Source organism: Coturnix japonica, chromosome Z (genome assembly GCF_054131305.1).
Source record: "Coturnix japonica strain WE chromosome Z, WE-NBRP24, whole genome shotgun sequence".
In the NCBI taxonomy this organism is placed as follows: Eukaryota; Metazoa; Chordata; class Aves; order Galliformes; family Phasianidae; genus Coturnix; species Coturnix japonica.
In genome coordinates, this window is record NC_140702.1 from 72,602,379 (window position 1) to 72,629,059 (window position 26,681).

At 43.6% G+C, this 26,681-nt stretch overlaps 2 protein-coding genes across 6 annotated transcripts in view; one reads left to right on the top strand and one right to left on the bottom strand.

The window, feature by feature from the left end:
* Positions 1–12,137: 12,137 nt before the first annotated feature.
* On the top strand, positions 12,138–17,283 carry SIGLEC15 (sialic acid binding Ig like lectin 15). The gene is made up of 5 exons (XM_015848200.3): positions 12,138–12,329; positions 13,795–14,178; positions 14,802–15,158; positions 15,400–15,430; positions 16,134–17,283. The coding sequence occupies exons 1-5, from the start codon at positions 12,278–12,280 to the stop codon at positions 16,228–16,230; spliced, it is 921 nt and encodes a 306-aa protein (XP_015703686.2). The 5' UTR covers positions 12,138–12,277; the 3' UTR covers positions 16,231–17,283.
* The window catches only part of EPG5 (ectopic P-granules 5 autophagy tethering factor), a 51,146-nt gene continuing 41,480 nt past the window's right edge, over positions 17,016–26,681 (bottom strand). For 3 of the 5 annotated variants that reach the window (XM_015848198.3, XM_085528189.1, XM_015848195.3), the window contains exons 37-44: positions 26,294–26,479; positions 24,733–24,942; positions 24,439–24,586; positions 23,176–23,418; positions 22,015–22,234; positions 20,429–20,644; positions 19,412–19,526; positions 17,016–18,979 (exon numbers count right to left, since the gene is read on the bottom strand). In XM_015848198.3, coding sequence (XP_015703684.2) covers positions 18,797–18,979; positions 19,412–19,526; positions 20,429–20,644; positions 22,015–22,234; positions 23,176–23,418; positions 24,439–24,586; positions 24,733–24,942; positions 26,294–26,479 — 1,521 coding nt within the window. In that variant the 3' untranslated portion in view covers positions 17,016–18,796. The remainder of the gene's footprint in view (positions 18,980–19,411; positions 19,527–20,428; positions 20,645–22,014; positions 22,235–23,175; positions 23,419–24,438; positions 24,587–24,732; positions 24,943–26,293; positions 26,480–26,681) is intronic. The other 2 variants (XM_015848199.3, XM_015848196.3) reach the window with 1 other exon arrangement.

Below are 26,681 nucleotides of genomic sequence, written 5' to 3' on the forward strand. Positions count from 1 at the left end.
TACACTTATGGCATTTGTCTGCAATAGTAACATTCAGTATGAACAAGAGCCAAGCCTTGCTCCTGTCTAAGACCAGTCCAAAGGCACAGTGTTGTGTCTGCAGACCTGCAGCCAGGGCTGAAGCCCTCCTTGAGCCCAGAAGATCAGGATTCACTCCTAGAGAAGCCACTGACTCTCCAGACTGCTGTCAGAGTAGGTCCTGTTCTGCCCATAGGATGCACCACTCCATCTGTCAAACACTCAGGGTAAAGGTTAGTTTTCCTTGTCTGGACTGACATTTCCCCAACTGGTACCACGAATATGAGAGGTCAAAGGCAAGGGCTGGCTTTCACTCTTCTGTCAAAATCTGCACTCTGGCAAGAAGGCACACTTTATGACCAGTGTAAATCAGCAGATTTTCTCTGACTGGTGCTATTTCAGCTTGCTGTTGCTGAGCAACAGAGCCATTTCAGCAGTACTGTAAAGAAACCATATGCACAGAACAGAAAAACAACGGAAGATGAAGGCCACGTCTCAGCCATTAGAAAGACTTTGCACATCACTCAGCATTAATTCTTCATTCTGCTCTACCCAGAGAATTCAGCCCCCTCATTACCCCGTGTAAAGTAAGTTATTTGGTAATGTGTCATGTATAACAGTCAGAATATGCATATCATGCTTCTACCATTATCATTTATTGCAGTCTTTGCAAAAAAAATAATAATAATAATAATAATCTAATTTATGTCATTATCAGAACAGTTCTGTTTGCTGTTGATCTACATCAAATAAATGCTACTCAAAGTTCACAGATTTCTCTAGCGCGCTATTTGCATTGTTTTTGACATGTGCAATAAAGGAGATTTCTGAATCCTAAAAAGCATGTCTGCTAGGCTGGAGTTCTGGGGCTTTTTCCTTAATTACTTCCAGTAACAACAAAGAAATTGCATTGCATGTATAAAAATAAGCCAGTTCAAAACAAGGGCACCTCCTTGGGAATCAGAGTTCACCCCAAAGTCACACTCAAATTAACAGTCTCACTGCCATCTCCTACACCACTGTCAGCTCTTCTGTGTCTGATAGTCATAAATCTCTCCAATCCTTGCAGTCCTGCACCAAACAGTCACCCCAGTCTCCACCTTTCGGCATTCCCATCTATTCTGCCCCCAGAATTCTCTGTTGGGGTTCAGCTGCCCATTGGTCTGGTTGCAGCCACTCACTCCTACTCAGCAGACTTGCACATGGCTTACTATTGAAGATCTGGGGAGGAAAATGGTGAATTAATATTTCAGTGGAGCTATCATAGGATCCTGGGCAGCAGCTTCATGTCAGAGGAGCCCCCAAATGCAGCAGTGAAGAGTTTATAGCCTTGAATATGCTGAAATGGGAGGAAGAAACATTCAGCACAAGTGACCTTGAGATCAAACCCAAGAGTTCATTGCAGAGTCAGGACCAAAACCAGCCTTTTAAGTGTCTAACTCTATGCAGTCCCCATTATCAAATCATAGAATCACTGTGTCACTGAATGGCTGAGGTTGGAAAGGACATTGCACCCCACCCCCCCTCACCCCTCCCTGGCACACCCCTACAGTGGGCTGGTTGCCCTGCACCAGATCAGACTGCCCAGGTCTCCCTCCAGCCCAACCTTAGGCACCTCCAGGGATGGGGAACCTACAGCTCCTCTGGGCAACCTGAAACCTTTGTGATTGCTGTAGGTTTTGCTTAGTTTCAGTTTTTACCATGCTGTACAGGAAGTATAACCAGTACAAATAATGCTTGTACTGATCATTAGCTAATCTTTTGAATCTTGATATTTAGCATGAAGGATATAATTCATACAGAGTTTGGCTACAGCTAGGAAGAACTCACCTGCTAAGAACAATGCCAGCCACAAGGAAGCAGGAAGGCTCTGCTTAGATATTTCCCCCCTCTCAGAGTGTAACTATTGCAATGTCTGCTATGAATTGTCAGACACAAATGAACATCCCTCTGCTGCTTTCTCCTTGTTTTGTTATAAAAATAATGCTTTCATCTGGGAAGGACCATTTTTTGTTACCAGTTCATGTTACTGGAGGTTTTGAATTAGGGAGGGATAACCCTCAAATTGAAAGGACTCTGATGTCTTCAAGACCTTCACTCTGCTTATTCTCAGAGGAGCAGATGGATCAAAGCAGTGTCCCATGCTTACAAATGAAAATTGCTCAAAGAGGAGTTGAAATAATAGAATAATAAAATCAGAGAATAGCTTGAGTTGGAAGGGAACTTAAACCCCTTAAACAGCTCCAATCTTTCACACCAGCACCCCCTAAATGCACTCACACACACCTCAGTTGGTAGCATGGATCTCTCACATCTTCTCATCAAGCCCCAAACCAGCCAGTGCGTCCAGATATTTGTTTCCCTTGCAAATGAGCTCAAAAGGCTAAAATTGTTTACTTGGGGTTGAGCTTCCTGACCAACTTCCCGTAGCACTTCAATGCAAAGTAAAACAAATCTGAAGTTTTCATTTGAAGCCCTGCCCTCTTCCAGAAGTGTTCACCTAGGGGAAGAAAGAGGAGCAGAAATACAAAGGAAGAGGGAATATGAGCAACTCTTCAGGCTGCTGCTTGTGGATATCACCCATGGGCATCAACAAAGCAGTGAGAACACCACATGCTTTTCACTCAGCAGGGAAAGCTGAAAGAACAAACGTGTGTCAGAGGCGCTCACGTTGCTTTTCTACAGCAAGAGCCTCAGATATCGGGGCAAGAAGATCCAGCACAAAGCCGGATGAAACCATGCACACAATAATATCAATATTTCCAGGTATAGCATGGAGCAGCTTGAAGGCTGGCCCAAAGCACCAAGAGATTGGTATCACTCATCAGAATTTCTCACCACACATTCCAAGGCATACAAGTGAGCAACTAAATCAGCCCTGCAATCAAACAAAAGCGCTGTGTAGGAAAACAGCTCAGTTGCACTTGCAGCATGGGAGAAATTTTTTCCCCTTTTAGGCCCAGTGAGGTTAATGAGATTATGTTTTTGAGTAAAATAAAACCACATGTGCATGTGATTGCAAATCTCGGAGTTTAAATACAAACACATTCTACAAATACCTCTGCTTTCCTTTCTTGTGCTTACCACCATAATGTATAGATTGGAAATAGATGGGAAACCTGGTCTTGGAATGCTGTCAAAGTACAGCTCCCCACGCTCACACTTTAGATTAAACATTCTTGGATTGCTCATCAGTCTAATCGGATAAGGCTGAGATCAGTGGGAGGTAAAGGACCAGATTTGTTCGTTAGCATAATTAAAAAAATAATACCAGGAAAAGTGTGCCCCTGGCATCGTGCTCTGGGAAGGAAAGGAAGGAATTCTTTCAAGCGGAATTTTCCAGCAGCTGTTGCAAATTGTCCCAGTGCTTCAGCCACAAAGGAGCTACAAAACACAGCCGAGGATATAATTTTGGTGGGAGAGGATACGATACTCTACCAAGAAGCAGCCCTCCAGACTGCATGGCTGCACTCAGCACTTGTGACAAGTGAAGGCAGCATTCATTGCATCACACTGTACTGAGTATGCATAGACAAGGCAATGCCTGAGACAGCACAACTTCAGATCTATAGAAAAGCTCCTAACAGTGGGTTGCTTTTCATTCTGAAACAAATTAAATGAAGGAAAATGGGAATCTCTCCCATTAATTTTTGTTCTTTCTTCCCTGTTACAGTGGCCATGCTATAGTAATCTCGTACTAACTCCCATTTCCATATTAGCTGCTTATGAGACAGAGAAAGAGCAGGATATTTAAAGATATAACAAAACTTGAATGCAGCTCCTAAGAAATAGAAAGGGAAATTGCAGACTGATTAGAATAAAGACAACTTCCCTGTTCCCCTCCTGCAAACCCTCCTGGAATTCACTCTCCTACACAGCATAGGATTTCTACCCTGTTAGAGATGTTCTGCATTTGTATTGCAGATGTTGTGATGTCCATTAAATGCCCTACAGACTGCAGCCAAATGTATAGAGCACGATTATACATCTAGGAAAAGGAGCAGGGAAGGGGAGATACATCCCTGGGTTTCAGTAAGGTGAGGAGATGGTCCAGAACACCTGTGAGCTACAAATTTAACAGCCTGATTATCTCTGTATCTGAATGCATCTGCACACAGGGATGTAGGACTTATTCCTGAAAATAATCAGGTTGGGAACATGACTTGAATGTCCTGCAAAAAAAAAAATCCAACATATTGGTGCCTCTAACCAGGCAGTTATTGGACATTCTGTTCTTGGTGGAAGACATATCAATTTCCTTTTCAACTTGCCTTGACTATTCTCTCTTTTAGATTTCTCTTTGCTCCGGTGATACTCAGCTCCTGATGTTCTACGCTCACTGAATGCTGTCCCACTAAGGCCAAGGTACATCCCACTTGAGTTCAGGGACAGAATTTGGACTCTGGCGACAGACACTTCATACTATTCATGGCAAGACAGAGATTCAAGGCAGGGCAATAAGGGTTTCAGGAATGAAATAGCTAGCTAACTTGGGACATCCTACCACCCTCTTGACTAGAGAAGAAGGTAAGATTACCAAGTCCAACCATCAACCCAACTCCACCAAGCCTACTAACCATATCCCTAAAAAGTCCCAGTGCAGAATATCTTTTAGTATGGATAAAACAGGTTGATGAGTTCTTCTTAGTGATGATAAATACAGCTATGCTGTGTGATATCTGGCTCTCCTGACATGAATCTTCTCACAACCAAATGTTAGCTTTGCAAAAGTTTGGAAAGAGAAGCACATTTTTCTTGCTACTTTCTCCACCTCTAAAACACTGATTTAGACACAAAAATCTACTGTTCACACAAAGGTATGGCGGATGGGTTTGTATTGGCAGCCCACTAGATTCAGAGAGGAATTAAGTTATTTACAAACAAGGAAAAAGTGGTGTATAAATACAGTGGTAAATCTACTTAGTATGAGTAACACATATGCATTAAAAACAATATCTGTTAAGTGTAAACCTGAGCATTTGAGTTTTGAGTAATCATATTTCCAAGATTTTCTTGGGAGCTTCTGTCATCTACAAGGCAAGAAAATGCAAAAGTTTTCTATACCTGGAATTGCTATGCAATGTTCATTGAGCACTCCCAGTTCTAAACCATCTTCTCTTCAATCCACCATTTCTATGAGCTCCATCTCCTCATAACTTCTGCTATTTTCACACATTTTGCATTCCGTTTCACTTTCTGCTCTTGCTCCCTCCTATCACAGAGGACAGCTGCTTTAACCTTGGTCTTCCAAACAGAGACAACCTTATTCCTTTTCCTTCCTTATTTTACCTCTTTTGGCTTTTCTTCCCTCTGAACACATAGTATTTGCTTTCCAATCAGCTTCTGGGACATTTTCTCTATATTACTAAACCTTTTACCCCTTCATTCTTCATCACTTCATTATTGTTCCTCATCAAAACAAGAGGAAAACTGCTAATGCTTCTGATGTACAAGAGTGCATCTTGTACCACACCATGTCTGGCCCTGCTGGCCAAGCTGCTTTGGATCCAGCCCAGGGCACAGCTTTCTTTTTGGGCAGTGAGGGCACATTGCTAGCTCATGTCCAGCTTCCCATCCACCAATACCCTTGGGTCATTTTTTATCAGGGCTGTGCTCCATCCTTATGTCTCTCAGCTTGTATTGATAGTGCAGGTTGACTTCTCAATACCCTGATTATCCTTGGGCACTGTGAGTCTTTGACAGCCATGTCTCTGTGACACAGCATTGCCAAAACACCAGCTCTGCTCACAGAGCTTACTATATGGCATTTCTCATACCCATGCTCCTGCTCAGCAGTGTCCACCTCTCTGTCCATGAGCAGGACCCATTCTGGCATTCACTCAAACCTTGCTACACTCTGCAGCTCAGTGGAAAGTACATACCATTCATTTCTCTCCTGAAACACCTAAAGGATTAACTTTTCATATCTGAATAGTGAAAGATGTATGACCAGAGACTTTCTCCTTCCAGGTACCAGAGGACCAGGAGGGTGAGAGAACTATTACAGAGATACTCATGCAGACAGATTACACATTGTCCGATGACTGTTCATTCACATGATGTGGAAGATACTGTTTGAGTACATTAGTTTCCCTGGAGTAGACAAAACAGGATTCATGAAAGAGAGCATCCATGCAGCACTGCAGCAGCCTGGCCCATCCAACACAGTGTGGGAATTCTACATTAAAGCGTAGAGATTGCATTCAGCCAAACAAGAATGATACAGCTTTTGAATGAATCTGCCATGTATATAAACCTTTTATTACTATTATTATTTTATTAAGCGAAATACGAAAGCTGATACAATACAAAGAGAGAACTTGATTAGCTTCAGAATATCAAATGTTCATCAACATACCAAATGATAGAAGCCAAGAACTGGAATTTGTGCAGAGGGCTAAGAGCAGAATAACAGGAACAGAGCAAAAAAGGGAAAGTATTGTTTGCACATGGACTGAGATGCAAGATGGGGCTGGGACACATGGAAATAAGCTACATCAGTGTACTTGAGAAATGAGACATCCAGACCACCTCCACTGATTATTGTAAGCTTTTAGATTTGCTTTTTATGTATGAAAATTCAAAAAGAAAAGCCCTTTCCTTTGTTTATGCCTCCTGGAAGCTGAAGTGGCTTCATCTTCAGCAAACTTTTGTCATGCACGAGCAAGGGTCAAGAGCAACAGGTGGTAGAGGAGGGTTTTAGCCTTCATAGCTCCAGCCTGAACTCTGCTAGGATCTCATGGAATGATCCTTCACAGCAAGTCACACTACCCATCACCTCCTGTCCAGCATAGCTGAAAATTGCAGCTGTAAGCACTGTTGCCTCCCAGGGTGGCCATTCTGCAAACAAGCAGGAATTCACAGGACTCACATAGACCAATCATGCAAATCCAATCCGTCCTTCAAGCTTGAAGCACATAGCAAGCCAAGGGGGTTTGAAGTCTATAATACCAGAAGAGGAATGTCAGCAAGAATGTTGTGCAGGAGGCACATTGTCCTTACAACAATCCTGCTCCCAGAGGAGGCCGCTAACTCGTGTGTTGTAGATTTGCGTAATAAAGCTAAGGAGGTCAGAGGGAGCCATTTGCCTGTAACTGATAATCGCACTGGCAAGTTCTGCAAGCTCATTTATTCCATTGTCCTTTCAAAGAATGATGGCTAGTTGTAAGGCTTGCAGAAACCCGTGCTTCTACATGAAGCAAGCAATGGACAAAATCCACCCAAACTTCTCTGCCTTCACACACGTGCTCTTCAAAAACACTTTGACAAATGTCTCCTGGTGATGTGAGAAGTAACTACACCAGAGCTGGAGAAGACAGGTGCCTTCACGTATGTCACAAAGCTTTCCGGGATGTAAATTCTCCTGGGAACCCATCCAAAAGCATTCAAATGGTACCTGAGAATCACTTACTTACATACTCAAACAGAAATAGGGCCAAAGGCCTCATTATTCAATATAATGAAGCTTGACAGGTGACTGAATAACGGCACCTCAGAGAAGGCATATGACTGTTCTTCCCCTTCATATTAACCATGGGGTTAAGTCAATAACTTTAAGGCAAGGAAGGACCATGGCCTAAATTCAAGCAACAGAAGTAGGGTTCAGGATCAGAGAATAGAGAATTGCCTTAATGGAAAGGTCCACCTGGTAGAAGGGCCACCCAGACTTCGGCCCAGCCCCAAGTTTCCTCTTTTTCACCTCACTTTCCAACTGTGGTTTCTCAGCTTCTCCACTGTGCTCCATGTTACCTCCCCTGGTGCAACCTTGCTTTCTATTCTTGCCTTGACAGGAGCACCAAGCTTCCAGCAAAGTCCTACTGGTGAGTCAACAGCCACTTGTACAGCTGCTTGCGAGAAAGGTGTATGAAGTGATGCAAATTGATCCATTGTTTGCTTCAACCCCACTGTGGTGAGAACTGATGAGAACAATGAACTCTTCAAAGCACTTCTCCCTGTTATCAGCCTCTGATCTTCATCCCAGGAGTCAATGCCGTAATGCATCGCGCTAAATGAGTGCGAGCTCCCCTGGGCAGGAACCTTATCTCACTTGGTGTCTAAAGCACCATGCAAGGTTATGGCAATTGAGCAATTAAGTAAAGGTTACATTGTCCCTAAAGTGTTAGCGCTGGCCTTTGGGAACACTTCTCTGGTATCAAGATCGAAAGAAGAAAGAGCAAATTTTTATATACGCTACAGCTCACATGCCTCTTGTTGGTGCTCCATTGCTGGGACCTTCCCACCAGGCAGATCTCCATATAAACAGCACAGAAAGAAAAATCATCAGCCTTGGACACCAACCAATACAGGTATCAGTAAGAATCTTCATCTGAAGGCAGGAAGTGCGCTGGAGAAATGCTGCAAACTGTTTGCCCTCTGTTGCAGCTATATGTTCCATTTGCTACCAGAAATGTTTCCTGAGGTGAAGACAAAGAATAAACACACAGGCAGTAACATTTTACTGTTATGTTCTATTTAACTACGTTGTCTGCACCAATTAAAATACCAGAACCTCTCAGCAAGCTGAACTCTAGAACAATAACTCCAAATAAAGCCGCAACACAATCTCATCTTTATCTTGTCATCTAGGAAAACTCTGATATACATAGCGAAAATGATTTCTTCTTCTGGGACAGGTCACACCATCAGGGCAAGTGGAGTTGCTACGTCCATCTCACTTTATTCCAGTATCAGCTAGGAAGGTGCTGGTCTTGGTTGGATGGAGGCCCAGGAAACCTGAGCTCTCAAGTGGCAACTCTACCCATGGCAAAGAGGTTGGAACTGGATGGACTCTAAGGGACCTTGCAACCCAAGCCACGGTATTATGCTGTGATCATGTGGTGCTATGATGCTAAGATTCTGTGATTTCGTGATTCAAGTAAAGGCCACCTTCATGCAGGTCATGAACTGCAGTGTGTTTGCAGTGCTCCTGTCAGGCAAGAAGTGTCTACAATGCCTTTAAAATACATGTGCCTCTGCCTTTTACTCACCTTCAGATTTAACTGCAATGAAACGTAGAATCATAGAATGGCCTGGGTTGAAAAGGACCACAGTGATCATCTGGTTTCAACCCCCTGCTATGTGCAGGGTTGCCATCCACCAGCCCAGGCTGCCCAGAGCCACATCCAGCCTGGCCTTGAATGCCTGCAGGGATGGGGCATCCACAGCCTCCTTGGGCAACCTGTTCCAGTGCGTCACCACACTCTGTGTGAAAAACTTTCTCCTAAGATCCAATCTAAACCTCCCCTGTCTCAGTTTAAAACCATTCCCCCTTGTCCTATCACTGTCCACCCTTGTAATCAGATGTAATGTAATGTTCTCCCTCCTGTTTATACACTCCCTTCAAGTACTGTAAGGCCACAGTGAGGTCTCCCTGCAGGAGAGGTTTATTAGGTTCACATGGGCCCAATTCTCCTGCCTGTCCAGTCCAGAAGACACCCCCAGGACAACAGGTCAAGGCTGTCAAAGAACATTGCTTCTGGGTGCAGCTCATCAGAGTGCCTCATTTATTACATCAGCAGCTTGAACTCACGTCCATATCTCACCTTTCCTACCAGGTTTTCCTGGGAGGGCTCATGGGCACCATGCCCTCCCTCACTCCTTTCTACCATCCATAGTAATCTGATGCTATGTCAGGTTCAGGTTTTGGAACTAAGTTCAGGAAAAAATTGTTGAAAATAATGCAGGTAATACCATGATGGGCCAATGCTGAGATGAGGCAATCCCACTTTAACATCTGCAAGTCTGTAGAATCATAGAACCACGTAATAAAAGCTTGCATCATCCTGAGCTCTATTGCTGCCTGCAGAAGGTGTTTGTTGGTGCTCACATAGCCTCAGGCTCATTCTTTTGTATAATTCTTGTCCTGTTGGTATGGGTGAGGTTGAATAAACCATGTCCCTGCCTGAATACATCCATTCCAAACCCAGTTCTTGATGCTCAGAGCATGGAGCTTTAAACAGCCAGCTGAGCGGGAAGAAACACATTGGTCTGAGAGATGAGATGTTCTCCATCTCGATATGTGAACATGTAGAATTCAACAGACATCTTAACAGTGAGATGCTATTTCTCCTTCCATCCATTAAGTTCTGTCCACACTCACATAGAAGCTGTTTTTCCTGAAGTAATTGCCTGCTAGGTGAGAGGTATCCAAATGCACACCTGACTTTCTTTAGCTGACATTTTAGCAGAGGTGACAGGGGCGTGCCAGCAGCCCATAGCTGCTCATCAATTCACTGCCACAGTTTTGGCAGTGGAACAGCCCAAGATGTAACAGTGACGATATGGCAAGCAGGAGAATTTCTCAGGTCAGGAGCATTTGTAACAGGCTCAGCAAAAACCACAGGCAAGTGAGTGAACCTGCAAGACTTTCAAATTGGATCAGTAGAAGCTTGACGTAGTGATGACCATGTTCACTTGGTGCCAAGAAGCAGGATCAGTGTTACCTACAGGAACAGCTCATGGCTTGATGCCTTCCATCCCTACCTCCCCTTGCTCTTTCTTTGCACTCTAGGAACATTGCTGTTGGTTTGAAGATGAAATGGATGCATGGCAGAACCCATAACAGCTCCAAGAAGGTCAGTGTGGCACAACTTCTTCCTGGTTCTGCCAGTAGAAACCAGAAGGAAGGAAAAGTCCTCTGGGTCCCCAGTCTCACCTCCTAGCTACTCCACAGAACTGGAAGAAAAGGTTGTAGATAACAGATTTTGAATCATATGGCACCTACAGAAGAAGACTAGGATTATACTCAGCCTCAACCATGCCCTGAAAATCAAGGTGGCTTTGTGTACACCATGGCAGTTAAGCAAGATACAAGAGCAAAATTCTGCTCTGATAGATGGAGTTGTAAGCCAGTGCTCCTAGCTCCTATCATAAAGAAGTTTTCTATGTGTTATTATGGAATTTCCTATGTTCAAGTTTTAGGCCACTGCTCCTTGTCCTGTTGCCACCAAGAAGAGCCTGGCCTCAACCATTTGTCTCCCATCTCTCTTTAGGTATTTATAAACATTTATAAACCCACCCCTTGGCTTAGTGGAAATAAGAGGTCGGATAGTAGAGATGGTTTCTTGCTTGCACACACTGCATCATCAGAGGTTTTAATAAAGACCATGTGTATGACAGAACCCAATGAAATTTGCCTGCTGAAAAGAGTGAGAGAGAAGATAAAGGTGTTTCTGGTGTCTCTATTTTAAAACCACTTAGTCAAAAAAAAAACCACCACATTTTGAGCACGGATTTCCCTTTAATCTTTTGCTTCAGTCCACTGAGACCCTCTGCGCCAAGGGCTGTGAGACAGCACCAAAAAGCTCACCTCGCAAACAGATAAAATCAAATAGCACACTAATTTTGACAAATCATCTCATCTCCGCGTCCCAGCTCTGGAAGCAATTTGTGCAAGGAGTTAAGATGGGAACATGAGGTTGTGTGTAAAGCGGTGTAAAGAGTTCGGGAGCGGAGTGCCGTGGGGAAGGAAGCGCAGCCCCTGGGAGCCCAGCAGCATCTTCTTCCCTGGGCTCCGGGAGCCCTCCAGCGGCCGCTCACCCACTTCTGCCTGCTGCAGGAGCCGGTGCTGAGATGGGAGATGAGGGAAGAAGGGCCCTACAGTGGCCCAGCTGCCGAGATAAGGGTCAATCAGACATCACACCTTCCTATGTTGGGAACGGGGGGCAGCAAATCTCAGGTTAAGACCTGATGGGGAATATGTGCTCCCAGGTTAAATTTAGCATTGCATGGTGACTAAATGGGAGGGGAGCACTTCGGAATCGTAGAAGAGCTGTTACACAATCCATACTTGTTTTGATTGCTTTCCCATAACTACCTGCCCCTGCTCCCTCTCAGGCTGACACTACCAGGCATGATGGGTTTTTGGTCTGTCCTACAAAGGATATCTTTCTAATCCTATTCCACAGCTCCTACTTCAGCAGCAGCATCCTGGTTTGGAATGACTGGGATGGAAGGCACCTTAAAGCCCTCCCAGCTCCATCCTGCCATGGGATGGGTGGCCCCAGTAGATGACACTGCCCAGAGCCCCATCCATGGTCCAGCTCCCTCAGCCTGGGAGGATTTTGCACATGACTGACCACAAAACTATTAATAAAACCAGAGCCAGTTCAGCTGGACAACTCATTCCCTCCAAGGAGAGGAAAACCACAGCTTCTTCCATCCCTGGAAAAAATCTTTTGTGATGACAAGATCAGCAGTGCAGATGTAGCAGAGGCAGTTCTGGTTTACTGATACACCCCCGTGGAGAACCTCAACCAGCATGAGAGAGTACAGTCTGTTTCTTCTGTTCGTCCTTTCCATCTTCAAGAAGGGTGAGTTCCGAGCTTGCTACAGTTCCATCTGATCAGGGTTTTGGGTTTTTTTTGGGTTTTTTTTTTCCTTTTTCCTCTGCTTTTATAACTCATGCGGAACATTCATCTTTCTCACCACTCAGAAGCCCCATCTCATACTGTTTAATGTCCCTCAGAGCTGATATGCAATGCACACAATTTGCTCCAGCTCCACTGTACACCTTAGCCCACAGTTAACATCAAGTATATACTTAGGTTGTATTAAAGTCAACAGGATTTGGTTAAATATACTGTCAGGCTGTTTCCTGGAGCAAGTTTAATGGCTGTGGTGGGCTCCAGCTCTTGATTTGGTTATCATTACCTCAAATCCTTTCCATTGACATCTAGTAGATGTACTTGGAGTTCTTTGTTTTTGTCAGTGGGGCACTGTGCTTAGAGCATGGAGTTCCTATGGCCATATAGCCTTATAAAGTAGATAATCCAGGCTGCTAAAAGCAATCATATCATTATAGAGAGTGACAAAAGGCACCACAACTCTCAGTAATTAAAATACTGGCTTGGGATAAATTGCAGCTAAATAACTTAATGGAAGAGAAACAGTCCTACCTTGGCTTTTGTCAGCTGTGCAGCACGCAATAACTTTAACACTGCCTGCACAGCCACTGGGATATTTGTAAAATATTACGGACAGAAGACATAAACACAAGCACCCATCTTAACTTAGCCTTTACTTGATCGACCTGACAGATGCATGCCCACAGATCACAGCGAAGTCAGCGATTTATTTACAGGAGGCAAATTATTTACATTTTTCTCCAATTATTCTCAACCACGGAGGTGAAGCCTCCTGATTTAACGAAGCGCTGTGTAAGTTATAGAAGGCAGGAAATTAGCCAGAGGCATTCCTGAAGCCACAGTCTGGTGCTGCAGCTGTTGCGAACAGAAATACAGTTGATAGATATGGGTATCTGTATAGCAAGAGCTGCCTACAAGTGCTATTTGTTGGTGTTATTGGTTGCTGGAGAAGGGAAATGGATGAGACACTGAGTTTTCCTGATATATTTCAAGGCTGGAGAACATGTATTCAGGTGAAAGCTGTTTTCATCACCAGACAGAACTGATGAGACTGGGTCTGGTGGCAGTGGCTTGGATTTACTGTGACCATTAAGTATGACAAGGATTTATGGTGCCCAAATTCCAACTGTTCGTGACATCCTGGCTGGAAAACCCAGAACTTCCCCTCCTGTGAGTCCAGGACAAGGCCTGTATGAGAAGATACAAGCAGCTGGAGGCCACGTGTTGTCAACCTGCTCTATAAACAGGGAGCTGCTTGCTTTGCAGCCTCCTGTGTGCATGCACTCAAACACAGAGGACCTGCATTTGACTGGATTTGTGCTCGAAGCCACCAGACCTCTAAGTATATTAAATATATATATTTATTTATATATGTATATAGACACACAACCTTGTCTGCTGTTGCTTCTAGGTGTGCAGTGCAATAGCTGGTCCATTCACGTCCCATCTGATGTCACGGGTGAACTCGGAAAGATGGTTGTTCTGCCTTGCACCTTCACACACCCTTACAAAACCTTTGACCGTACCCTCACTGCTATTTGGAGGATCAAGGAGCCATACAATGGCACTGTAGTGTTTAAGTGCACCAGCCAGAGTGCCAGCGAGCTCTGCAAGACTGCCATCAGCTATAAAAACAAATACAAACTCTTTGGCAACCCCCGGCACAAGGACCTTTCCATCAGGATTGATAACCTGACCTGGAGTGACAGCGAGAGGTACTTCTGCCGTGTGGAGTTATCTGGGGACATCCACGACAAGTATGAAAGCAGGAACGGGATAAAGCTGCATTTGACTGGTAAGACAGCATAAAGTTACCAGGGAAGCAAAGCCACCCCAAAGTGATGAGATGATGACAGAAGGGGATCTGAGATGTTTGTTCTTCTGAAACATTGGCTTTTCCAGGTCTGGTCAGCCCTGAGTAGGATTTGTATCATTTTGGCAGGGAATACTCACTGTGGGCATCCAGTCTGAAGTGATGTGCACACTGCAAGGAAGGGATATATCTGAAATCTCCCACAGAGAGCCTAGTCTGACAGGGCAACAACAACAACGAGAGGAGCAGAATGCAGGTACTGCATAAGCCTGGTTCCCCCACTGCTCCCTGCTTTGGGAACGGAGCCCTGTAGTACAAAGGACAGGAGTTAAATAAGGCTTTAGAGGTCAGTTTGTTCACCAAAACACACAGATACACAACACAGTTTGTTCTCATTATGGACCCCTGGCACAGGGGAGAGGTGGTGGTGCCCCATCCTGCAGACCCCCAAGGTCAGGCTGGATAGGCTGTGAGCACTGATGGAACTGTGGATGTCCCTGTGCACTGCACAGAGTGGGACCTGAGGGCCTCTAAGGGTCCCTTCCAAGTCACCCATCACTGAAACCTGATGTATTCCCCATCTTTTCCTGTAATTTCCCCCACAGCTTCCCCCAGGATCATTAACATCACAGTCAGCTCCAACGGGGATCACACCTTCAAAGCCAGCTGCACTGCTGAGGGTGAACCAGCACCTGCCCTGACTTGGACCAGTCCCCACTCCAGCAACCTCACCTCGGTCACTAACATGAACCACCGTGTCACCAAGGAGCTCCAGTACCTGACACACGATGGCAAATACACCTGCACGGCTGTCAACAGCCACGGGAGAGCAGAGGGGACGGTCTACTTCTATAAATTCAAAGCACCCAACAGCTCCTTTTTCCTGATCCTAATTTTTGTGCCTTTGGGAATTAAGGTCCTTGTTTTGCTGGTGATACTGTGCTTGACCCTGTTCCCCAGAGGTATGTATCTCTATTTCCAACATCAGACTGGTAACCCACAATGTGATGCTGCAGATAAGAATCAGACAAGCCCCTGCTGTATGTGGGGCTCCAACAGCTCAGGCCAGAGATGATTCCTGGCACCAATGAACCATTCAGCAGAGTATCAGTTATCAGTTAGTGCATGTTGCCCTATGGCTCTCAGTCAGTCCTGGCTTCCCAGATCACCCTGTTAACTTGTGTATCTACTTTCATTTAACAGGTTCTTCCACTGCTCCATCCAGCCTGGCCTGGTAAGAGTATCCCACCTTCTACTCACATCATCCAGCAGGAGGGTAGAGATGGCAAGGAGAGGAACGCAATTTGTCCTCTGTCTTGGCTACAACCTCTGGCCTCATAACAGGCTCTTGGGATGAGGACAGGGTTGGGCTGACGGTCGAGCAAAGAACCAAAGCTTGGGAGGCAACTGAGAACAGCCCTTAAGGACAAGGAACTTGGAGAGACACAGATGCAGCAGAAGCAAGGGATGACCAGAAATTTAGTGTTAGGATATCACACTAAAGTAGCATAAGATCTCCAGTTTCTGGTTGGGCAGAAGCAGAGCTTGTGCCAGAACTGATGTGTTCTGCCAAGCATGGAAAAATGGAGATACCAAATAGTCCATCCTCCCACAGCATCACCAGCATCTCCCAATACCCAAAGCAACTCCACTCCTGGAGACTCCTGAGAGCTCTGTGAGCCAAACTGGTGACAGATGGGTAAAAACATAAGACAATCCTTAGGTTAGACAGACAGAAAGTGTATCTGAGGACAGTATGTGCTTGGATTTGCTCCCTTCCAGCACAAGCTATCTGGGGTCTCTCTCCCTCACCTTATCCTAGAAATAGATTCATCTCAGCAGGATACGTATAGCACCACGTGTGTATCTAAACAACACTGTGCCATAGACTGTATTTGTCAACACATCAATGAAAGCTTCCCGTTTTCCACCCCCAGGTCACAGCCTCAGGACTCCACCTATGAGAACTTTGACCGTAGATGCGGCAGCAGCCACAGCCTGCCGACAGAACAACCTGCAGCACGATGCAGCTGAGGAGCTGGGCTGTCCCACCCACATCTGCTTGCATGGTCTGAACCCCCATCTGCTCTGTACAAAGCTGGATCATCTTAGGGTGCCTTTCCCCCATTGAACATAGGACTGCTGTTGACTGATGCATGGGTCAAACAAGCCTTGTAGGAGCGTGTTTTCCATCTCTGATGAGACTTAACACAGGACTTTAAAGCAAAGACACTTATAGTAATGAGCATCCCAGGCCAGGAGCACAAACTTTCTGCTTCAACTACCATCAAGCCTATGGTCCTGCTTGCAAATAGGAGCCATCCAATGTCATGCTCCACACAACCTACTATGCAGAAAGCATGCCCTGTTGCATGTTATCTGCATCTCACACACTGACTACAGCCAGCAAATGTGTATCACAGCAGCTGCAGTCAAGGACAGGCACCAAAGGTAGAGTTTTTGCCCATTTCCCTCTGCAATGCCTGCTTCCTCCTGCTTGGAACAAATGCCAGATCGCATGGTCTGGGTCAGCTGAAAGAACTGAACCTGTGTACAAACCTACAACCATCACAAGGCTCCGTGAACTTTTGCTACACCATAGAAGCATTATTTCTGTCGTTATATGGATGAGCTTTCTCATGGGGTCTGGTCACTAAACCAGACAGTTGTGTCACATTCATGTTAAGCACATGACATCAAAAGACAAGACCCTCCAAACCTCCATCAACTAAGCACCTGCATGGCATTCCCCCATCATACTTTAAACTCAGATGCCGTCTCTTCCAGCAAGTTGAAAATACCACAGCATTTGTCACAAATTACCCATTTTTCTTTTTTATTTTGCACAGTTGTTTGTTGTTTTTTTTTGTCTTTTTTTTTTTTTCAGACATAGGATATTATAAACACATCTGTAAAAACTCGACAGCTGAAACAATACCTTCTTTCAAAAGTGCATGTCAAATACATATGTCAAATATCTCTCTCCATTCTTCACATTTTTATGTGTTTTTATTTTTAATGCAACTGATCAGTAATGCTGAAACTAATAAACCAGTGCTTTTAACTCATTGCAGGGGTTCAAAAAGCAGCAGCACGTATTCTTCCAGGCATCAGTTTCCCAAAGGAGATGTCAGAAACCATGCTGCACCCTTACCTGGTTAATATACAGAGAGGTGTACATATATATACACATACAGTTATTTGCTCTACCTGTGAGCCTAAAACCACACCTGGATCTGATGACACAGCTGGCACAATTAGCCAGATTTGTCGAGAAGAAAAAGGTGGTTTGCCCTCCAGCACCAAAATCACAGCTAAGAGCAAGACTGCAAAATAATCCATTATTAAACATCTATTATCCCCAAGTGACCTGAACAAATGCTTAAACATGGTTACATGTTCTGAACACAAAGGCACACTTAATGCAGAAAGAGAAGATGCTTTCACTGTTTTTCACTTCCTTTGTAGAGGTGCACGGATTGATAATGTAGGACCTTGGGCAACCTCAAATAGATCAGCCATGGGAAGGCCAACGTCACACGAGCAAGCAGGGAAACTCACTTTCTGCTTCCACTGGACAGAAGGTGCAACATCAGACAAAGCAAGAATAACAGTGATCATTCAGCAAAACAATAGATTTACAGGCTCATAGTTTATACAGTTTTAACAAAGTGATTTAAAACAAGCTAAATAGCTTTTCACAGTGTCATCTGAAGTCCTTCCATGTCATGCTCAGCTAGGAAGAACAAACTTCAGTGGTGTCCACTTAATAAATCTCCTAAATATCTAGATTTTCAGAATTAAGGAATATCATCCAGCAAGAACATAACTTCTTCCCTCCTGGACACCGAGGATGCAGAAAAATCAGTCTGTACACATCACCTGACTTAGAAACAACGTGGCCAGAAATCTCTTTTGTTTAACCAACCAGTATGGAGGCAGACTCAGTAATATTCAGGAAGTAGGAGAAAGCAAAGTTCTTTAGTTCAGTTTTCAGTTTGTGTTTACAGACACGGGAGAAGATTGCAGGCATGCCTTTAAACTACGGAGTTCTGTGGAATATCAAAAGAGTCAAACTTTAAAATACCACCTGTTGAAATGCAGGGACAAATCTCCCTGCACACACACACACTCACATAAGCTTTAGAGGTACTCCACTAAGAGAGTCGAAAACTGTATAATACACACCCCTCCCCCCCACACACATACTCACTTTGCACTGGCTCAAATGATGACACACAGGAAAATGAAAAAGGCACAAAGCAACAGAAATGTAAGATGCTACAAGAAACAAGAACGGGCTTTGCAGTCTAATGGTCTGTACATTTATCCCCTTACATGTGCACCTTGCACAGGAACATATTCCAACTGTTTTCAGTTGATAAAAACTAAACAGTTACACAGGCCTAAATATCCTAAGAGCTTTAAAGGAAAAAGAAACCCTAGAGAGCATGAAATTTGCCTGTGTGCAGCTCCCACTCACACTTCTGACTTACTTCAACCAGAACTCTTTAAGGTAAAAATTACTTGTGCAGGAACAACTTTTAAATGTAAACCAGAATAATCAACACTGCATGATTGTTTTGTGAGCTCAGTGCTGCTACCGTATGCAGTCCAAATAATGCACTTCTGGGTACAGGGTGTTTATAAGGAGAGCCAAAAGGTTATTGCCATCTCGAAGACAATGTTCAGGATGCTTGATGAACAGAGAAGCCTGGGAGATCTGCTCTTGAAAATCCACATACTGTTTGTTCGATGCCATTGATTCAAGAGCACTCAGTGCCTACAGACACAAGGAAAAAAATTACGTTAGCTGTGTGCATTTTGGCCCACAACAAACCAGTTCATGAGACATCACGAGAAAGACTCCACTGGAAGATCATTACCTACTAAAGAGCCTAGTATGTTTTGAACAGAACACTCATAAAATACAGTCAGGTGTACTATTTCAATCCACCTTATTTTGCAAGTTGTTGCCATCCCAAGACAAGCACAAAAAGCATTCTACCAAGGCTTGCAATGATTGCTTACTTACTACCAAAACAAAAAACGTAACATGCTTGAAGATTTCAATAAGAATAGCCTGACAGGAATAGTTGACTTTCATCAAGGTATCATTTTGCTCCCATTAATAACACTACAATTTCCAAGTTGACATTGTCTCTGTAGCACAGGAAGAGGACAATTCAAGAAGCCAAAGACTGGCACACGCTACCTGCTGGGCCTTCTGTGTCAGCCTTGGTTCTGAGCCTGCTTTCAGGCGGACTTGACCCTCTGCAGGAATCTGCACCAGGAGGAAGGCAGACAAACTGCGGGCAACCAGCCGAAACCTTGCAGATGGAAAGAGAGCAGGGAGAGAAAGTGGTGTCAATTGTGAAGTCCTCAACAGCAGATAAGTTCTACCCCATGAGAGATCGTTTGCATGAGGAACACACTTAACAGCTTCAGAAGATCATTTGTAATGCATTAAGGAAAGAATATCATTGTCACATGTACATTACATCATACACACAAGCTACCACGCAAATGAGAGGTTACATCTGCCCCAAGCTGTGCTGCAGCCTTGATGTCACATCTGACATACTCCTCCCTTTGTTGGGCTTTGAGACATCCCCATCACCCAAACTAAAAGATGAGTTGAACAGGATTAAGATTTCAGCATAGGGATGCATCTCAGAGGTTCCTAAAAACTTCACATTGATCAAAGTACTGCCCTGAATTGGTGTTCCACAAACGTTCATATATTTTTTACTGGTCTTTTTTCCATGCTGAACTTCATTTTAGTAAGTAACAACCAAACTCAGCATGTTTTATAAAACAAACTGAATATTAATTAGGGAGATGTTTGATTTTTCTCTTAGTATTTTCCAGCAGCTCAAGGCCCATACAGAAAAGGCAATGTGCATGTGGTCATACAAAATTCTTGTGATGTCAACCACAGCTCCACTAGAAATTAACATTAAGCCAGAATCACAGCTGCACTTCCTTTATTTTTGCACTACAGACTTGAACAAGAAGCTCATACGCACTTCTTCATGAATGTCACTTCATGAGTGTCAAACACTCATGACAGTTTTTTCTGTCTAAACAGTTTTTCTGACAGTTTTCAGAGATATGGGGGCAGTTGGGATTCAGAACATCTTTTGAGATTGCCCTGTGCTGTCTTGATCCATTCTGCAGCTTCTTTTTATGGATCATGCATCATTTAATTCACTGCAGCTTCAATTCCTACCTGGGTGACAAAGGAGACCTCCTGCCCAGCCCAATAGCTCCAAGTATTCCAGAAGTGAGTCTCTCCTCAGCCAGCTGACTCTGCCTGCCCTGGATGGACAGCAGTGTCCGAATGACAGACTCCATCACAATGGCATCATCTTGCTCTATCTGAATTAAGGATAACTGCATAGCTTTGTGCCACCAAAGGAACAGCTTCGCCTCTTCCTTTGCTGAGCTATAAGCAAGATATAAAAAAATAAAACAAAACAAAAGATTTTTAAAAAGGCAGGAGCACTGGTTAAGAAGTTTGTGTCTCTCCTCATGAGGACCATGGAGAATTCAAATGGTAAATGCTAATCTTAATATATTAAGCTAGTATAGCCATATTATCCCAGTTACATTGATATAACTGCTATTGTTACAAACTTGATGCCAATATCAGCTCGCAGGTTTCCATCGCTTGCAAAAGAACAATAAACAAGGCTTCCTTGTAGGCTTTAAATCTCAGAATAAAGATACTGCAACCTGAAATGGATTTAAATCTGCCTAAAATTTTTTTTAGGGAAGCTTCTCTCCTTTACTTACCAGCAAAAAACCAAAACAAAACCAAAACAAACCTTAGGAAGAAATAGCTGTTGCTTACCCAACAATTTAGATTCTTCTCAAAAAGGAAACTTTTGTTGAGCAAAGCACAAAGTCAAGTTTCCCCTCTGGTATTTTTAATCTTCCCCTACACAGACTGAGACTGCAGCTTAAACTAACAAGCTCAGAGTTTCCACATATAGCACAGGCACGAGTTTTCTGCATCAGAGTTATCATCAAATGACTCCACCCAGTTACTTCCCATCCCAGACACCCTCAGCTTTGATGTTAAGAACAAGTGTTAATTTGCAACGTAAAGGTGCTTTGCTATCTATCTTCTTTCCACTTTAGCAATAAAAACAGTGCAACTACATGGTAACCTACAAGAGCCAAAGTATTCTTTTAATTTCAAGAAACAGAGGAATGTGCATTTTCCTACAGTGCTCTTTCACAGCAAAATAATTATCAATATGTTGGCTAATTTCTGGTAATTTCAGCAGCAATAGTAAGTAACAGTAAAGCCAGTTCTTACATGCTTTAAATACAAAGTACCATCGCTTTAAACCCAAAGCTATTACAAGCCATCCATTCCCTCCTGCCTGAACCCAATTACCTATTAAGTTGTTTTATAGCAACACTAACTTCACAGAGCTCAGATCTGGTCCACATCAAGCTTTGAGTGTTCAGCTGAATATTTAACGTATAATTCATCCCACCTAGTGGACATCCAGGAAAGTGGAACTCAGAGTTATTTGCTTGAAATCATTTGAATTCAGCACAAGGCTACCAGTGAAATCAAGCTTCTTCAAGGGGAAACTAAACCAAACCAAACAAGAAATGTTAATGTAAAATTCCTTCTTCTGTTCCACCACAGAAAGTACTAGTGTTGGCACCAGGGGACGAGCAGACTAACAGAAGGTATGGAAAGACTGGCCATTTCCATCAGCAGCCTGATTGATTACACTGACTATACAACCACAGCCATGTTTAAAAGGGTATAGACAGAAGCCCTGAGCTCCATACCTTGGATACACTTGCTCCAGCCACTTGCTGATGGTGATTAGGATCTTCATTTCATTGGTAAGAGTTTGGTCAGTGTTCAGGCATTGCAGCAGGTAGACATAGAGGGTCAAGTAGCTTCCTAAGGACAAACACTCCTGCAGGAATTCTTCCATGGTTAGCTCAGGAACTTGGAGGGAGGCGAGTATAGGACCCCAGCCCAAATCCTGATGGTGAGGAAGAACTATAAAGAAGATGGAAACACAAGCAAGCAGCAGTTGGTACAACCTACAAACTGAAGCCACCTCATTGTGCTCCTTTAAATTATAGAATATTAAAAATGTCATAAAGAGAAAGAACAGAGCCCTGATTATGAAAACCAGATTAAAATGCAGCTCCAGAATGAGGCAGCACTCACAGAATCACAGAATTATCAAGGTTGGAAAAGACCTACAAAATCATCTAGTCCAACCATTACCAATACTTCCCAGCTAAATCATATTCATCAACACAACATCCAGACGTTTCTTGAACACTCCCATTGTCAGTGACTCTACCACCTCCCTGGGCAGTGCATTCCAATGCCTGACTACCCTTTCTGAGAAGTAATATTTCCTAATGTTCAGACTGAATCTACCCTAGCACAGCTTAAAACCATTCCCTCTAGTTCTATCACTAATTACACGAGACAAGAGGCCAACACCCAGCTCACTACAACCCCCCTTCAGGAAGTTATAGAGAGCAATAAGGTTTCCCCTGAGCCTCCTCTTCTCCAGACTGAACAATCCCAGCTCCCTCAGCCTCTCCTCATAAGGCCTGTGCTCCAGACCCCTCACCAGCTTTGTAGCCCTCCTCTGAACACGTTCCAGGTCCTCAATGTCTTTCTTGCAGTGAGGGGCGCAAAACTGAACACAGTACTCAAGGTGTGGCCGCACCAATGCCGAGTACAGGGGGACAATTACCTCCCTGTTCCTGCTAGTAACACTGTTTTTGATGCAAGCCAGGATGTCGTTGGCCTTCTTGGCCACCCGGGGAACACTGTCGGCTCATGTTCAGCCGAGCATCAATCAGTACACCCCAGGTACTAGCATTAAGCTACTAGGATTCTATTTGACTCATGTTTAATCACCCCCTGAAGACCAATCAACATTTTTTACTTAAGCAGCGTAACAAGAGATCTCCTGCCTTTATTGAAGTAAGAGGTGATACAGGCTTCTGTTGTCTCCGCCATGTGTCGCACGGAGGCCAGGCTCTGACATGCTGCTGTCAGAAGGGGCATTGCTAGCAATCCATGCACTTTACTGTCAATCCACTTTCGTAAGCTCCCCCGAAGTGACTCAGCTGTTGTAACACTGGAAGTGTTCAACATCATCAGCGTTTCTGTAAAGAGACTGCTGAGGGCCAGGTGACGTGTCTGCAGATCCATATCTGGAAGACAAATTCAAGAATCATTGCAGTAAACAGACACCAGAAACTAAACAACCTGAACTTAGCATCATCACTGAATACCTCTCTGTAGATACTGAGAAAAGATGCAATCATTAAACTCCTCATTGCCTTGTTTGTACCCATAAAGCCACAAAAACACTTATTCCACAAAAAGACACTCATTCTTATTACCAAGAGAGTGCTGAGGTGCTGGAACAGCTGCCCAGAGAGGCTGTGGATGCCCCATCCATCCCTGAAGGTTCAAGGCCAGGTTGGATGGGGCCCTGGGCAGCCTGGGCTGGTATTAAATGTGGAGGTTGGTGGCCCTGCATACAGTAGGGGGGTTGGAGATTCATGATCCTTGAGCTCCCTCCCAACCCAGACCATTCCATGATTCCTTGCAGCTTCTTCCCTTGATAAGGCAGTTCCTAATATATTAAACTGAAACAGTTGATAAGTCTGCATACAAGAGTACATCAGAGCAAATCATCCATTTAGCCTTTTATCACGCCTAAGGTGAAAATAAATGGAATGGTAAAGCACGTTTATCACCTCCAAGTAAGCCTGCGTATTAAAACATACTTTAAAGCACAAATCAGAATGAAATAACTGGAATTTTAGATTATTCAGTTCAAAAATGATAAGCCCTGAAATACCGCAGGCCCTCAATGCATTTTCCAAGATCCTAGACTTCCTGCTTATCACCGCATTCAACCTCAGAAAATCTTTCTGCAACCATCTCCTGTCACTGCCTGAACGTGTTACTATGGGCCACTGGTAACATCACCCTCCAACTACAAACCTTTCCTGTTCTCAGTGCTTAAAGAAGTCTAAGAGTAGAATAATCTGTATTTTATGTTAAAGCCAACATTGTTACAAACGAATTTTCAATCAGTGTCAGGTGTTTTAACAAGGAAAAGTACACATACATGAGAGCAACACACCCTGCCCATAGAGAGACCAACGTGCTGGAATGAAGGATCTTACTTTTAAAGTAATTTGCGCTACTTCGATACAAACCTGGAGGATTAAAGACAACTACATCATCCAGCAACTTGGACATTTCCTGCTCTAAAACTGCAAGAGTGATCTTCCCACTTTGTTCCAAGGTGCTGAGGAATTGAACCATCTGGCGGATGTACGCTTGGCACTTCAGTGTTGCATCCTGCTAATCAAAATTAAAACGAATTAGAAAAAAAAATAAATAAATAAAACAATCACACCTGGAAATCTTTCCACACTCTACATTTAACACACAGAAGGAGAAAGCTGTAAATGAGAAGAACAGCTTACAGACAACATAAAACCACTTACAAGGTGTATGTGACTATCTGAAGATGTTCCAAACCCTGCTGAGATTTTCAGGAGCTTCACTATCAATTCAGATGCAGCATCCTTAGCAAGGATAACAGAGGGAGGGTAGTGACTGTTGCAATAGCTGATGATGCTTTGATAAGATGAAATGCCAACAAGTTGCCAAGGAAGGGAGCTAGTCTGTCCGAGAAGATTTATGAGTGGTGATTCCTAAAGATTTAAAAGACATAAGTTTCTTTATCAACTGCTGGTGATATCTTGACATAACAGCATGAAATGCCCCAGGGTGGTAACAGGGAAATACCACAAGCGGGAAAAGTCCAGCAGGTATGAAATGGAACCCCTTGAAGATTTACCTTCTGGAAGAGTCTCCCAGAAAGAGTGCACTGAATCAAACTGTATAGTGCCAGATTAATCTACATACAGTGCTTAGCAAAAGCAGGGTTTGGAAAGTTCATCCCAATACCAGTTGTTTCTCTTTCTTATTCTGACAACTCAAGTACTGGAATGAAATCATAAACAGTTAAAGTATTGGTGATATACTAAGATTCAAAAGACAAAGTAATCTCTTCTCAGTACTTCACCAGAAGCAGTGACAAGCTTCTTAAAGATGCATCTGATCTTCATGACAGTTGCAATGCCATGATATCACTTTTTTTTTTTGGCTTATAGTCTTCAGTGATTAAAGCTGAAAGTCTGTATCAGCGGGAACAGCTTTAAGCCCCCAGTTAAACACACAGCTACCTGATCCTGCCACAAAAACTGGTAAGGTCAGCATCAGACACTGCACTTAAAAAGACTTCACAGCACTGCAGGTGTTGCAAGTATGAATGCCACACATTCAAAGCCCCTCCTGCACTTACTCCAGCAGACTGCCAGCATCAGTCTGCTATGATTCAGACACCCATTTCCACTCACTTTCATAAAAAGCTTCACTTTATATATATATATATAGCATTGCACATTAATGCAATATATTACACATGTGCATATGCACATATCCTTCCTACAGCTACCTCTGCTTCCTATGAGCACACACTTAAGGCTCTCCCAAAGTAGGAAAAAGAGAAAAGATATTTGAATTAATGAGGATTAACGTAAGAAACACGAACTATGCAGCATTCCACACTTAACTATAGCAAGAGACAGCTTCATAGTAGCTTTACTTAACAACAGGGGTTTTTGTTTTGGTTTGATTTAGTTTAGGGTATTTTAATTGTCATTGCTGATTCTTAAAAGACACCAAAACTCAGAGAGTCATTCTGTAACCAGAGAAAACAGTCTGTGTTTATTTGTTTATTCCTTACACCACTACTGGATCACAGCTCCCACAGAACCCTCTCAAAACAAACAGCAGTACTTCCTCTTTCACACTGCTCACACACAGAACGCCTCACAGAAGGATTCTGTTAGTGCTATAACAAGCATTCTGCTCATAGCATCTTATGAAACACTTCAGAGCTCATCATTCTGCAAGAGAGGAAGAAGTCACAGCCTGTTTCCTTGTCACCAAAGGATCCCTCTTCAAAGAGGGACAGGAATAAACCTTTTCAAAAAGTACCTCTTTGTCTATAAGCTGCTCCTCCTTTGCCAACAGGACCATCATATACAGCAAACAGACAATCATGTTGTGAGTCTGAGGATGCGGGTTGGGATTCCAAGCATCAGAAAGGACGCTGACCCAGTTTATTTCACATAAAACATAACCCAGGAATAAGAAACAACTCTTGGGGCTTCCTCTTTCCACCTGTGAAGGAGAAAGGAAGGCAAAAAAAATAAAAAAGGCATATAAAACCATGTAAGGCAAAAGTGAAGGTGGCGTTACTGGGATTAGATGTTTTAGGTGCCTTTGTCCACAGACTATCGGGACGCTTTAAATCCTACACAGGAACTGTTCTCCTGCCTTTGATAGATCATTTGGGAGATGCCAAAGATCAAGTTTGAGAGCA